The 16,460-nt window shown below is 39.3% G+C and overlaps 1 protein-coding gene across 1 annotated transcript in view; it reads right to left on the reverse strand.

Annotated features, from left to right (window-relative positions):
- The window catches only part of PRKN (parkin RBR E3 ubiquitin protein ligase), a 1,299,642-nt gene that overhangs the window by 862,090 nt on the left and 421,092 nt on the right, over positions 1–16,460 (reverse strand). Inside the window, exon 3 of the mRNA XM_077899327.1 lies at positions 11,969–12,206. Coding sequence (XP_077755453.1) covers positions 11,969–12,206 — 238 coding nt within the window. The remainder of the gene's footprint in view (positions 1–11,968; positions 12,207–16,460) is intronic.

The following is a 16,460-nucleotide window of genomic DNA, read 5'->3' on the forward strand; positions in this document are numbered from 1 at the left end:
GGGCGTGTAGAGCATGCAGTCACGGGAGCCTCATGTGGTCCAGAGTGCTACTTCTCCCTTCCCCTTGTAATCAAAATATTACTCTGCAGAGGTGACTTCAGAAAAATCAAAACATCTGAGGCCCCTGGCAAGTACCACTGTGATTTCCCACCACTACCCGCTATAGCTCATTTTTAACTGCTTATGTTTTACAGCAAACAGTCACAAACCACAAAACACTTCTAACAGAATCATGTGTGCCAGAAGAGGCTGGACCAAAAGCACGGGGTAGGAAGGGTAGCCTTGGTTTGTCTTCCTTTCCAACAGGAAGCCTGCTCTCCACTAAGCCGGCAAGTCATAGATGAAGTCACGTGCTCACTCACGTGGCTTCTGGGCTTTCCTCCCTGTATTCTCTGTCACAGAGAAGGACACACTGGCCCTCCTTCCAGCTTTACTTGACTACATAACTCTTCTCCTTTTCTAAGTATTTAAGGAAGAAAATGCAAGATGTGGGAACACTTAACCACCAGAAGACAGGAGAGATGTGACAAAGAGTTATTATGGCCATTTTGGTCACTGAAAGTTTTGACTTCCAGACCTCTCCACCACAGGACACCCCCACTCTCAATCATGTTTCTGATGTCATCAATACTTTGAATCTGTCGTAGAATCCAGCCATGGTCATCATTGTCTGGAAACGATACAAGTTCACACACCTCTGAGTGTGACCAACTCCTTAACACTTCCTTCAAACCTCCATGCCTCGCCAAACACAGAAAAGTACTTCGTGTACAGGATGCTTATCTTAGCATCTCCATCCTCCAAAGCCCTATACTGCTTCGATTTGCCATTTTTTCACAACTCAGTCCATCTTAATTGTATAGGTAGATCTTTCAAACTGTTAGCTTCTTGAGGGTCTGGGTCTTCTTATTAACCCAGTTGCCAGTTTATCATACATAAGAAGTTCTCTGAAGTTCTGACACACGCTACAACATGGACGGGCTCTGAAGACATCAAGCTAAGTGAAATAAGCCAGTCACAAAAAGACAACCGCAGTTCGGCTTCACTCAGATGAGGTATCTAGAGTCGTCAAATTCATAAGAAATAGAAAGTGGAATGCTCATTGCCAGAGCCTGGGGGGAGGAGGGAATGAGGAGTTGTTTCAAGGGTATGTAGAGTTTTGGTTTTACAATATGGAAAAGTTCTGGAGATTGGTTGCACAACAAGGTGAATATCCTTAACTCTACTGAACTGTACACTTAGAAATGATTAAGATGGTTACTGTCATGAGTTTTTTTTTTACCACAATGATAATACGCAGAAGGTCGGCTGGTAAGAAGTGCAGGCACTAATTATTTGATAGCTTACACTGCTCTGTGTGGAGTGCTTAGTTATCTCTAACCACCACTCTACCAAGTTGTGGCTTCCTCAGGGTTAGAACTGTGGCTTGGACTCTGCACACCCATGGCATAATGTGCCCTGCTTTCTACATGCAAATATTAACCATTTTACCCACTATGTGTGACAAATGAGTCAAAAAGTTGTAAGGGCTGTATTTTATATGCTGAGAAACTTACTGGCTATATGACAATATAGCCACCACCACCCATTCTCCAGGCAATGGAATTACAAAGTATATGAGACTTGCTTGCATTTGATGAACATACTTTCAAAGTGAAAATGAAGCAAAAACAGGACAAGTAATCACACTGTAGTATTATGGAGAACATGATCAACAGGAAGAAGCAACTCATCCTGCTTTTAAAACAGTGTTCAGACTTCTTGGAAAGGAATATGACTATTCCTCCTCACCTCAAAAACCCACCCAAAAATATGTCACGCTGGCAAAATTCCCACTACCATGCAATATCATTTTCTATGTTTTCCCTTATAATACTGAAAGAGTATATTATAGCAAAAATATCTATGCTAGAGAAAAATATAAGTTCTTGGCAAAATCAATGTATTTTTAATAATTTCATGTGATAGCAACTTTAAGTTGCTCTAGCATGACTGCCAAAATTCTGTTTCAGGGAAGGTTTACACAAGGGGCACTCCTAAAGCTGTCCAATACACCAAGAAATTCACACTCTCTGGCTCAAAGTCATTTGCATGTCTAATACACATTTTCAAGTATTGAGATTTGATTTTGGATAAAATGAGAATTAATTCTGAAGTTTATCACTTTATTTCATTAGTAGGCCTCCATGACTGATTTGTATTTGGCAGGTGTTAACTAATTTATAATCCCATACATAATTTTCATCTTGTACTACATTGAACCACTGGCAAAAAAAAAAAAAAAAAAAAGTGCTGATAAGAACATAGTCTCTAATAATCATGATATGTCTACAGGGCGTATCCAGGGCTCATACCTTAAAAACAATTTCATTTCATTTTTTTAGTAGTCTTTATTTCTTTTTTTAATTTGAAGATTTATTTATTTATTTATGAACAGAGAGAGAGAGAGAGAGAGAGAGAGAGAGGCAGAGACATAGGCAGAGGGAGAAGCAGGCTCCATGCCGGGAGCCCGATGCGGGACTCAATTCCAGGACTCCAGGATCGCGCCCTGGGCCAAAGGCAGGCGTGAAACCATTGAGCCACCCAAGGATCCCCAGTAGTCTTTATTTCTTAGAGCATTTTTAGGTTTACAGCAAAACTGAGTAAAAAGTAGAGTTCCCATAGATCCCCTTCCCCAACACACACAGAACTTGCTCCACTACCAACACTCCACACCAGAGTCATGCATTTGTTGTAACAGTGACCCTACATCGACACACCATTATCACTCAAAGTCCATAGTTCAAATTGGGGTTCACTCTTGGGGTTATATATTCTATGGGTTTTGGTAAATGTATAAGGACATACATCTACCATGACAGTATTAAAAGAATAGTTTTTCTGTCCTAAAAAAAATCCTGTTTTCTGACTATCTGTCCTTCCTTCTCCCCAATCTCATGCAACCACTGATTTTTCACTGCACTGATAGTTTCCTTTTTTCCAGAATGTCATATAGTTAGAATCATATAGTATATAGGCTTCCAAGATTGGCTTCCTTTACTTAGTACTATGCACTTAAATTTCCCCCACGTGTTTTCATGGCTTGATAGCTCATTTCTTTTTAGCATGGATGGACCACAATTTATCTATCCAGCTATGGAAGGATCACAGTTGCTTCCAAGGTTTAGTAATTATAAATAAAGCTGCTATACACATCTGTGTGCAGCTCATTGTGTAGATATGCATTTTTGACTCAGTTGAGTAAACAGGAAGGAGAGTACTTCCTGTGTCATATGGTAAGAGTATGTTTAATTTTGTAAGAAATTGAGTTCAAAAGTGGCTATACAGGTGTGCCTGGAGGGCTCCTTGGGTCCTGGGATCAGGCTCTGAATTGGGCTCCCTGCTTGGTGAGAGGCCTGCTTCTCCTTCTCCTTCTGCCCTCTCTCCGCTGTGCTCATGTGCTCTCTCTCTTCATTCTGCTCTCTCAAATAAATAAAATATTTAAAAAAATAAAAAATTAAAAAATTAAAAAAAAATGGCTATACCATTTCATTTCCACCAGCAAAGAATGACAGTTGGTGTGGCTCCACATCATGTCGAAATTTGGTGTTGTCAGAGTGTTGGATTAGGGCTATTCTAATTAAGTGTGTAATAGTATTGCATTGTTTCAATTTGTAATTTCCTAATGGCACATAATATTGAACATCTTTTCATATGCTTATTTGCCATCTGTGTAAATTCTTTGGTGAGGTATCTGTTCATGTCTTTTGCCTAATTTTTAATCCATTTGTTCATTTCATTGTTGGGTTTTAAGGATTCTTTGTATATTTTGGAGAATAGTCCTTTATCAAATGTGGCTTTTGCAAATATTTTCTCCCAGTCTCTGGCTTGCCTTCTTATTCTCTTGACATTGTCTTTCACAGAGGAGAAATTGTTCATTTTAATGAAGTTCAGCTTATCATTTATTTATTTCAAAGATCATGCCTTTGGTGCTGTATCTAAAGACTCATCACTATACTCAAGGTCATCTAGGTTTTCTCCCATGGTACACTCTAGAAGTTTTATAGTTTTGTGTTTTATACTTAGGTCTGTGATCCATTTTGAGTTAATTTTTGTGAAAATTATAAGATCTGTGCCTGGATTTTTTTACATGGATATTCAGTTATTCCAGCACCATATTTGTTTAAAAGGTTATCTATTTTCTACCACATTGCCTCTTCTTATTTTTCAAAGATCTGCTGACCATATTTATGTGGGTCCATGTCTAGGATCTCTATTCTCTTCCATTGATCTATTTGTCTACTCTCCCACCCACACTATACTGTATTGATGATTGTAGCTTTACAGTATGTCATAACATTAGGTGGCATTTTTTTAAAGATTGATTGATTCATTGATTCATGAGAGACATAGAGTGAGAGAGAGAGGCAGAGACACAGGCAGAGGGAGAAGCAGGCTCCAGGCAGGGAGCCCAAGGTGGGACTCCAGGATCAGGCCCTGGGCCGAAGGCAGGCGCTAAACCGCTGAGCCACCCGGGTTGCCCAAGAACTGGATAAAATTAACAAGAGTTTTATTTTTAAAAAGAAAATAATAATACATCACGTGATATAAAATTGAGTTTTAAAATTTGACTACTTGACTAAAATTAACAACACAATTCTTCAAAACTACCTATTGTCAGACTATGTCTATTGTTTATAACCAAAATACTTAGAGGAAATGTAGAAGCTCATTCTTTACTTCTGATATCTATATTTTGAAGAGTATAGGCTACTGGATACTTCAAACACAAGCTTTGGAGTAAGACAATCCTCGGTAAAATCTTGTCTTGTCTGGATGAGTTCCTCAAAAAGTCTGATGCTACTTCCTATCTATAATGAGAACAATAATATTGTCTGCCTGTTGAGGCTTCTAAAGAACCAAATAAGACAGTCATGGAAGCAGTGCTTAGTACAATGCCAGGTTCACAGCAAACACTCATAGATGTTGACCATCATTATTACCACTAGTTCATGATGTCATGAGCATTAGAGTATTCTATGATTCACAGGCAGCCACTTCAAAAGCAGCTGACTTAGCCAATTCCCTAAGTCAGATTACTCTACAGCATTGCCCAAAACTCTTCCAGTGGCTAACCTTCTCACCAAGGTAAAACAAGCTCTACAATACCCTATGCAACTTACTCCCATTTTGACTCCCTTATAACTTCCCTTCCTCCTATTGCTTCATACCCCTTGCTCCAGCCACGCTAACCTCCTTACATTCCAACCAGGTCCTGTTCCATACTGGGCTCTCCCTCTGCCTGAAATCCCTTAACAAATGCTCTCCTGAAATATCACTTCATGAGAAAGGCCTTCTTAGCACCTTATACAAAAGAGCACCCCTTCCAACACTCTCTATTCCTTTTACTCTGCTTAATTTTTTGACAGAGGACATATACTTACTAGTTCTTTGTTTCTATGCTTATTAGCTATTCCCTAAGTAGAATGGGATCCATTCAGGTAGGCATTTTTTCTGTTTTTATTTTCTGCTACATCTTAGCACCTAGAATTATGCCTGGCTCAGAGTGGGGATTCACTGACTTTTTGTTCATGTAGTTAACTGTATGACAAAATTTAGAGAATATTTTTTCCTAGGCCCAATAACTTCATAAAATCTGATTGCCAGGAGGTAATGAATGGTATCTCATTAAAGAAATGAAGACATAACATGATAACTTAGTTCATGCATGGATGGGTTCCTTAGAGTTCAGGAGTAGCTTACTGAAGGTTCTCATTCGAATATTTATAATATTTATAAAATAACGTATTTTATACATTTGCAATATTTTAAAAAGTATTATTTAAATTATTTAAATATTTAAAGTATTATTTAAATTATTTTTAAATTTTAAATTTAAATTTAAAATTTTAAAATATTTAAAGTATTATTTAAATTATATTCAAAAAGTATTTTTTAAGTAGCGCTACTCAAAGCATGGCTGCTGGAATGACACTTTTAGCATGACCTGGGAGTGCAAAGAAATGGTGATTCTCAGCCTTTACTGCAAGCTGACTGGGCTGGACCCAGCCCTCACACAATTCTGATGAGCACTACAGCTTGAGAACCACTGCTCTAAGGGTTACCTGAATGAGTCACTTGATTTATTTGAATTCCTCTTATAAATATATAAGGATATATAACATGTCCTAGATTCTAAGTGTAAAAATCATATAACTGGTTATTAACAGGGTCTCTCAAATTAAGCTATCTTTTGCCATCTATAAATAATAATAAAAAAACCCACCTTGCATGGTTTTAGAAGTTCCGATTTGTTTCTGCCACACATGTGGCTACAGCCTAGCTACTTGCCCTTTAGAGATCTCCCAAGTTTGGCACCTAAATTCTTCCTTGTCTAATTTGAACACCCTAGAAACGTGAAGAAAGTGAGTTTAATTCTCTTCAAATTCTTTCTTTCAGGCACAGCTTTTAAAATATTTTGTAACCAGGGGTTTTATTTTCCCAAAATGAAACGTTGTAGAAGGGTTAATTAATATGTAAAACTAGTTAAGTATGCAACTGCTCTGGCTACCAAGGGTTGATTTGGTTTGCCCACTTCTCTTTCCCTGACCTGCCTTCTTCCTCCCACCTAGTTGAGGACACCAGGCAGGACTCACAATTGTAAGGTTGGCAAATCCCTGCTGTAGGGCATAGTTTCTCAGAATGTAGTCAGCACTGGGATTTCTGGGCCTCTACCCCCAGCCAACTGAATTAATAAGCACAGAATGAGTATCCACAGATGGCTCTTCTGCACACTGGAGTGAATTACTGTTCCAGAAACTCTAACCTGTCATTTTTAGTAAAGAAAAATAATCATGTAAGCGCACTGCCCCTACAATCGTTCCAAATAACCCCAATCAAGGTACTACATTCATTCCAACACTGAAATTGCCAAGATGCTTTAAGAAGTGAAGTCAAATAATTTTAAATAAAGTATTGCTTCCAAAAGTTAAGTATACAGAAATTATGATGAAAAGCTTACTACATTTATAATTTTAAATCATTTAGTAAATGTTTATTGTCACTCTTCTAGGAGACTTGGGGGAAAAACTGTAATAAACTGGACAGATATCCTGTCCTCAATGAGAAGAAGTATATGCAAAGGAAATGAAGTACATATATAAAAGTGGTAGAAGGTACAAGGAGATGATTGAAAAGGAGAATGATTCTTCCCAGATCTGAAGATGAAGGGATGACTCTTCGTAGTTCAATTTTAACATAATTAAGAAGTCTTTTTAAAAATATTTTATTTATTTATCTACTTGTCACAGAGAGAGAAAGCACAAGCAGGGAGAGTCAAAGAGGGAGAAGCCGGCTCCTCATTGAGCAGGGAGCCTGATGGGGGAGCTCTATCCCAGAACCCTGGGTTCGTGCCCTGACGAGAAGGTAGATGTTAACTGACTGAGCCACCCAGGTGCCCCAACATAGTTAAGTCTTAAAGTTGGCCTGGTATAATGCATCTCTCCTTTCCCTATCCCTTCCAGATTCTCTATAATTAGCACATCCCCCTCACACCACATGCAAGGCCCCAGGAGAGCTCATTCCTGGTCTGGGGGTGTGTGATGGCACCCCTGTCAGCCACCTGGTGCCCCAGCAAGTGGTACCATGACTAGTCTCCAGCCCTGCAAAAATACATACAGCTAACAATCAGTGGGTTAATGAGAACAGGATGATCAGAGAGTGATCCCAGAACCCCAGGATCATGCCCTTTGACCAAAGGCAGGTGCTAAACCGCTGAGCCACCCAGGCGTCCCTCACTTCGTATTTTTAATTGAAATGTGTAATTCTTTCAACCCAACCAAGAGATTAGATAAACTCCTATAAATGTACATAATATGGTAAATGACAACGCCATCATGGCTAGTGCCTTCAGATGACTCTGTGCTCCATGATAAGACTGTTTATACTTGCATAGACCTCAGAGAGTTCCATCTTGGCCTCTCTTTCTCACTCTGTGTCTCTCATGAATAAATAAATAAAATCCTTTAAAAAATATGAAGTGAATATTAAACATTTAGCAGAATATTCTGAGAGCCTACTTATATCTCTCTCAATCCTACAGTGAAAAAAGAAATTCTTTTTTTTTTTAAGATTTTATTTATTTATTCATGATAGACACACAGAGAGAGGCAGAGACATAGGCAGAGGAAGAAGCAGGCTCCATGCAGGGAGCCTGACGTGGGACTCGATCCTGGGACTCCAGGATCATGCCCTGGGCCGAAGGCAGGCGCTAAACAGCTGAGCCACCCAGGCTGCCCAAAAAAGAAATTCTTAACTAAAAGTATCATAGTCTAGAGAGACAATCAACTGAAGGTGACAATAATTTCAAAATTATTCATAATAAAATAAAACTGAAGATGACTAAAGACAATTTTATAATAAAATAAAACAGTAAGATTTGTTTTTAGTCTTCAGGTAGATACCATTGACAAAGATGCCAGAGTCAGATATATTAAGAAACTGATTAAAATGTGTAAGTACAAAGGATAATTATTCTGCTGGTATTATTAATGTTCAGATGATAAATATAAAAGCTTGATTTTGCTCTAAAGAAAATGAATTTTTTAACTTTTGAAAAGAAATTAAATCCTATTGAAGAACTAATTCATGCATTTATTAAAATAACAAATCTAATTTGTTGATCCATAAATATTTAAAAATAATTGTGTATGATTACAATTTAATCATATTTAATGTATTTTAACTCTCAAACATATCCTGTTTAGACAAAATATATTACATGGTTATCGTTTTATAAACAATAGATATAATTGCTTTGAACTTTATGTTTGAAATTTTACATAAATTTTGCATAAACTGTATCTTACTGAACATTCCTTTGCAATTTACAACCCATTATAAGAATAAAATGCTGATTATCCATTCTACTTTTAAAGACAACTGTTATTGCTATCTTTTCATAAATTCCAATGGTCCTATTATGGTCATCTATATAGATGTCTCCTCATGTACTCTGAGTTCCAGAATATGTAGAGATCTGTAATTTCATTAATTATTATGAAGCTGTGAGTTGCTATCTCTGGTAAATCAATGGACATTCCCACCATCAAGTATGAAAGTACTTCTTGCCCTATATACTAACCAATGCTTGGTATCGTCAGACTTTTAAATATTGGCCCATCAGGTAGGCTACACTGATAAAATATTGTTGTAATACTAATTTCTCTGATCATCAATGAGACCTTGAACATATTTCCGCATGAATTGATCAGTTTTCTCCTAAATGTCATTTTATCCTCTACTTTGGTCTCTCCTATTTTTGTACCCATTAAATTAATCAATATTATTTTTTATACCAATGTTCATTTAAACTTGTATTTATCCTTGTATTTTTGAGCATCATCTCTCATATCCCATTTTGTCACTTTGAGTTCAAACCCATTCCTCGCTGTTGTGAGTACTTCAACAGTTCTTTCACACTGAGTACAAATACTCTCAGTGTTCATCTGAAAGTGTCTTTATTTCCCTCTCACTCTTGAGCAATATTTTTGTTAGGCCTGTTGGGTTTGGAGCCATAAGTTAACAAGTGTATCCCTTGGCCATTTGATATTATTCCAATATTGTTTTCTTCTATTATTCCTGCCAGGACCCATTCGAATTACTGTTCTATTATAAGTAATCTCCTTCTTCAATTGGTTTTAATATCTTCTTTTTTTCCTTGGTCCTTTACTTTCTTTATAAAGTGAATTTATTTTTGTTCATCTTGATTAAGACCAATTGTGTGTTTCTTTGTTTTATTATGCTTGGGACCATGTACTCTTGAATCAGAGGACTTACACATACTGGAAAATTTTCAGTATTCTCTTAGAAAACTGTCTCTTTTCTATTCTGTATTCTCCTGTCATGAAACTCATCAGAAATATGTTTGGCCATCTCTTCCAAACTTTCAGTCTCCTTAAAAGCATTGTTTTACATTTTAACCTGTACCACTTTGGACAACTCCTTCATTTCTATCTTCCAGTTGACAATTTCTCTCTTTGGCATTGCCAAACTTGCTGTTTTAACCCATCCACTGAGGACTTTTTTTTTTTTTTTTCATTCCAATAGCTAAAATTATGTTCTATTTAATAGCTGTTCTTCTATTATGGTTGTATTCTGTTTTAGGTTTCAATTTATTTCTTTTATGCTTTAATTAACATCAAAAGTATTTGTTTTGTGTTCTGTTTCAAATTGTTACTTTATTTTCTCAAGTTTCAGGGGAAACCAATCTTCCAGTTTATGGAATATACTTACTTCTACTCAAGACAGAATGTCTCTTTGGTTGAATTGTAATGTTTGATGACGTGTGCCCCTTTAAGAGGGGGTAATTCCCTCTGGAAGCAACCTGCCATGCCACCTGAATGTTCTCTAGAATAGCTTTTATGTATGCTCCACTTGAAACATCAGATGTACCATAAATCGGAGTCCAATACTTATATTAACTTTCCATTCTGGATCACATGGGTGCTGCAGAGTTTTAGATGGATCTCATTTTTCCCCATGTATTACATTTTTTCCTATGTCTCATATAATCCTCACTTACTGTATATAGGAGAGAAATTTACTTATACTTTACAAAGTCATTGCTATTATTTTGTGCTTTCTGTCACACACAGGCAAAAAGAATCCTGTTATACCTTTGACTATTTTTTTTAACATTTTATTTATTTATTCATGAGAGACACAGGGAGAGAGAGGAAGAGACACAGGCAGAGGGAGAAGCAGGCTGCATGCAGGGAGCCCGACATGGGACTTGATCCCAGGACTCCAGGATTACACCCTGGGCCAAAGGCAGGCGCTAAACCGCTGAGCCACCCAGGCTGCCCCCTTTGACTGTTTTTTTAAAAGATTTTATTTATTTATTTATTTATTTATTTATTTATTTATTTATTTATTTGAGAGAGAGAGGCAGAGAGACAGAGAGCCTGTGTGTGTGCAGGAACCTGGGAGTGCACAGCAGTGGGGAGGGGCAAAGGGAGAGGGAGAAGCAGATTCCCTACTGAGCAGGGAGTTGGAAGAGGGGTGGGTGCTGATCCTAAGACCTTGAGATCAGGACCTGAGCTCAAGGCAGAGCCACCCAGGTGCCCTCAGGCACCCCTGCCTTTGACTATTTAGATCGGAAAATAAAAGACTGGGCAGCCTGGGTGGCTCAGCAGTTTAGCGCCGCCTTCACCTGGAGATCTGGGATCGAGTCCCGCATCGGGATCCCTCCATGGAGCCTGCTTTTTCCCCTGCCTGTGTCTCTGCCTCTCTTTCTCTCTCTGTGTCTCTCATGAATAAATAAATAAAATCTTAAAAAAAATAAAAATAAAAGATTAAGGGAAATACATTAATATTGGCAAAATAAGAAAGGAATCGCCATCCTTGCTAAATAAAAGCATTTTGAAAATGGGGTGTAACACGGAAAGACAGAAACATCGTTCACACTGCGGGTGTTATTGACATTGTAATGTCTTAGCATTGGCACACGATTAAAGTTGCCTCTAAAGTTCTCTTTCTGTTTTTTGAAATTTCCCTACATCATCAGAAACACAATAAACCAAAATGTATTTTAAGAAAATAAGAAATAGAAAAAGAAAGGCAAAACCTGGGAGGGATATAGATGCACCTTAATCATGTATTTTGACCCTAGCTCAATGCATCATATTTCCAGCATCCTGCTTCATCTTAATTAATTAAATTTAAAAATAACTAAAATAAAATACCATGACCATGGTCCTGACACCTGCTCCAGCCCTTCCCTTCATTCTTAATTTGAAAGCCCTGTTCTATTGTATTTATTAAATGTATTCACCTCAAATTTTATAGCCAAGTGCCATCCTTCTAATGATGCCTCCTTCTAGTAATCTAGACCTTACATGAATTAAATATGTACATACTGAGCCCCTTCCCTGCAGAGGTCAGCTACACAAAGTGCTCTATTGGCCGTAGACATAATCTGTACAATTACCTGGTCTTCTGGCTGGCAGAACCCTCTCAGAGTCGTCGCTCAGGATCACAGCTAGACCCACCGAGTGGGCTGGGAGGACAGAGCTGCTGAGGTCCACACGCGTTAAGCTCTCAGGCTCTCTGTCTGAGCCCTCCACTGCCTTCCGTGGGCCATCTCCTCCAGGGCCCTCCCTTTCTTGGCCTTTGCTCCAGGGTCTCTGCACAACGTGAATGATGCTCTGCTGATCCAGGTCACAGCTCTGTGTGGGAACAAGGCAGACACAGACTGAGAAAGTGCAATCATTAAAATGCCAAGTAAGGTTTGACTTGTCCTCCATCCCAGAGTCCACAGAAGAGGCTAAGATCTGTTTAGGCCCAAGGTTGCATGCAGTCATGGAACTTGAGAGCCATGTGTGTTTGATAGAGGCAGACACAGGGTCAGCAGGGCCACGGCACTCACACACATGCCTGCTACCAAAACGTGGGGATACATGGAACACAGCAACAGAAAACTAGGGTAACAGTCAAAGCAACACGAGAGCTCATAGGGCAAAAACGTACCACACTGCACACATAAGCACAGCAAAAAGCAAAATTCTTTTAAAATTGATTTACTTCTGAAGTGATGTGTCCTCTCAATTCTCAGATATAAATACTGGCATTCATCTCCATTTTATAAACAGAGGGTTGGTTATTGTCAGTTACAGAGCATTTCTCTCTACAATTTAAAATCATGTTTATGGTAGACTCCACACGCATCCCCTATGTCACCAGCAAACACATCACCACAGCGATGGGGAAGCAAGTGAACAGCATACGCAGGCCAATCCATCCAAGATCACAATTAAAATCAGTGAATATGTGAAAAAATGCTCTGCATCAATATATTGATGTGTATGAACAGAAGACTGTAAAATTTACTAGAATTAAAGTTAGAAGTCAGATAATTTGCTAGGGCTAAAACAAGACTACCTGAGATCAAAGCCTCATCTCAGAATATCTACTGGATGGAAAATCACTCATCTGTCTGCAGTCCTCCTCCTGCAGAGCCAGGACCTCGTTCTTTCAATCAATCCCTGAATTTCAATATCTATAAACTACCCACAGTCATGCTCTCATCGTAGCAATGTTCAAACAACACCATGCAAACACAGCAATGCTTGTAACAGTCATAACTGGCCCCCATCCTCCCTCCAGAGCTCCATCACCATCACCAGCAAACATTTATGAGGGGTGCCCAACATGCAGCAGCATTTCCTGCAGGCTCACCTTGTGGACTCAGAAGATCACTGGGATGCCCTCTGGTCCTCAGTACCATTTCTGCTTCTGTACCCCATGCCCCAGGCCTCTGTCACCTGGACATGCTTGCTTTCCTTGCCACCTATCCTCACAGCTCTGTGAATCTCAGGGTGGCTCCTACTCAGCCATGGTCACTGTGTCCTCAATCTCCATCTTAGTCTGCCCCACCTCATGTCCCCATTTCTGTCGAAGCACTGCCCTCCTCCATGGTACACAGGCATCAGGCCCTCCCCCATCACCTACAACTCTGATGATCCTTCTGTGTCTTCTGATGGCTTCAGTAGAATCACCGCTGTGGGCTCCTCCACCCTACCATTATATCCAGCAAGGTGCCAAGAGCAACTAATTCTGATTCAGAAATTGCCTTCATATCTTCCTGCTCCTTTACTTCTCAATTGCCACCTCCCCATTTTAAGCTTTCATCATTATAGTAGCTGTGCAATTGCTCCCTGACCTCCCATCTCCCTCTATCATCTATTATGTACAAGTTTCTGGAGTGTGCGACATAACCTTTTCAAATGTCTCACTATTACCTGTTATATAGAATCTGACATCTTACTATCATCTTCAGGTGTGCTTAGACTTTTCTCTTTTTTAGATCACCTATCTCATGATTTGATCTCCTTTCCATCTCCTTCATCGTATATATGAGAGATGAGATTTTTCATCAGAGCTGTTCACTCCCATCTCTCCTTCTGGACTTGATTTGGGCTCAGTCACGTGACTGGCTTTGGCCAATATGATTGAACCAGGGCCTTAAAATGCATCTGCACCACTGCTGTGGTCAGCAGTAGAGCACCTCTGGGTGCTTTCCACCTCCTGAGCCAGGGCCCCATGTGTACATCTGACACAGACTTGTGTTCAACCACAGAGAGGACCAGGGCAGCTGTACCTACAGCTTGAGAAAAGCCTTCCAGCTTGAGGCAGGCTGGCACCACGGACCCCCAGTTGACATGAAGGAGATGCTCATTTGATGTACGGCACTGGGATTTTTGTGGTTGTTCATTAGGCAGTAATAGCTGACAATATCTATTTTCCATTCTCATTGATCTGATAGACATTCTATCACTATTTATCACAGCCTCCGTGTTCAGCCAGGACCGTAGGAATTGTACATAGCCCTGAGCCTAAGTCATTTCAAATAAAGCAACACCAAGATCTGAGTACACTTGAGCAGACATGCGAGGACAGGAGCTCTGCAACAGGAGGAAACAGTTGAGAATGAGTCTCCTAACATCCCCTGAGGTTTTTGTCCATAGTGTTTTCCTTTCAAGGAGGCTCAAGAATTCAGTCAGATAAAATTCCTCTCTCTACCTTCAGGACTTACATGCTTCAGATAAAAGTAATGCCTTTCTTCTGCACCTGAGTGTCAGCAATCTTTGCCTGTCATGCTCTTCCTGCCATGGTCAGAGTGTAGAGGTTTTTTTTTGGGGGGGTGTCTGTCTGTCTGTCTGATCTTCAGACTCAACTTAGAAATTCTTGAGAGTGGCAACTGGGTCATACTTGTATTTTACTTATCAGAATGACTCACACAGTGCTTTGTACCAGATAGAGAAAATATGCCCGTCGATGGAAAAGTCAAAGGATGGGGGCAGAAATAAGAATGAATAAATGAATGAATGTAACAAATATAAAAAGTCACAAGCTCTATACCTAAAATGTTCTGTGGGGAACCAGAGGCTGTGGAAGAAAGAACGTGGAATTTAAAGCCAAATAGATGTAATTTATTATCTGTATAATTTCTGGCAAATTACTTTTCCTCCCTAAGCTCTGGTTTCTACATTTTTCATTGGCAATACCACAAACTTTGAAGACTATTCTGAAGATTTAAGGAAACAGAAGGAGGGCAGACCCCAAGCCACAGCAATAACTCAAAATACATAGGTGTTAATATCAGTATCATCATTCAGGAGTTTTGAAAACTAAACAAGACTGGCCTCTGATCTTGTATGTCAATAAAGCCTCTGAATCTTATTAGGCTGTCCCATTGACACAGTCCTACTTGGAAAATGGGCATAGAAGGCAGAATAAGAAGATGCTATAGATGTGACAATCCTTCTGACAACATTCCAGCTTCCTGTGAACTAGACATTGTTAAAAAAAAATGCCTATATGCTCAGATGCCATGAAACACATGAAGAACCTCAGCAAATTCTCAGAGCCTGCTAAAATTTGACAACCATGGGAGAAATCCCCAAACTGAGATTTTCCTTTCGAGATTTTTTTTTTTTTTAATGCCTAGGCTAGAGCTGGAAAGGGGAACGGGAAGATATGAAGATCCCAAGCAGATTTCAGTAGCTACAGTGATATGTACAGAACATATTTCTCTTGGTCTCCATCCACGGTTCTGAGGCCATTAGCTGCTTAATTCTTTGACCTCTCATAGAAAGCAGTGTTGATCTCGGAAACAGTTCCTCTGCCAGATGGTATAACTACACCATCACGTTGGTAGAGTTCAAAGCCCCACTAATAACACATTCCAGAGATGATAAATTGGATAAAGTTTAGTTGTCTAGTCATTTCAAAGCCCCAAATAATATTTAGTTCTCATAGTATAGGAAAAACTTCCTTAGCTTTGGAAGATAGAGATTTTCAGTGTCTTTCAGGAAAGACAGCAGAGTTCTCCAGCATGGTTTTAAACTTCCTCTGAGCAAAAACAATCCCTTCTGTCTTTGTTTCCTCAATAAATAGAATATTTCCTGGCAAAGAGGAAACACATCATATTTGTGGTTTAATTTATTAATTCAACAAGTAAGGAAGTGATATAAGTTGTTCAATGTGGACAAAACAAGTAGTTATTTGCCCAACTGGGCTTGCTGTTTGCTGCCAATCGGACAGAGCCTCTGCCCCATCAGGGACTGAGAGATTTGGATCATATACACTCTCTCTATAGTACCTTTGATTTAGAGACACCCCAGTATTAATAAAATATCTATGGGAGATGATTGACAACCAATAACCAAGTCTCACCTGATTGGCCATTATCTAATAATATACAAGACATTGATTTTTCCTTTTCCTAGAAGGAGTTCCTCTGCTGACATGAAGTTAGGATTCAAATATTTGAGAGTCTGGTAATCCAATTAGGACACTGGAAATAGGGGCACATGGGTGGCTCAGTGGGTTAAGCATCTGCCTTCAGCTCAGGTCATGATCCCAGGGGGTCCTGGAATGGAGCCCTGCCTTGGGCTCCCTGCTCAGTGGGGAGCCTGCTT

The sequence above is a fragment of the Canis aureus genome, chromosome 1, assembly GCF_053574225.1.
Source record: "Canis aureus isolate CA01 chromosome 1, VMU_Caureus_v.1.0, whole genome shotgun sequence".
Classification (NCBI taxonomy): Eukaryota; Metazoa; Chordata; class Mammalia; order Carnivora; family Canidae; genus Canis; species Canis aureus.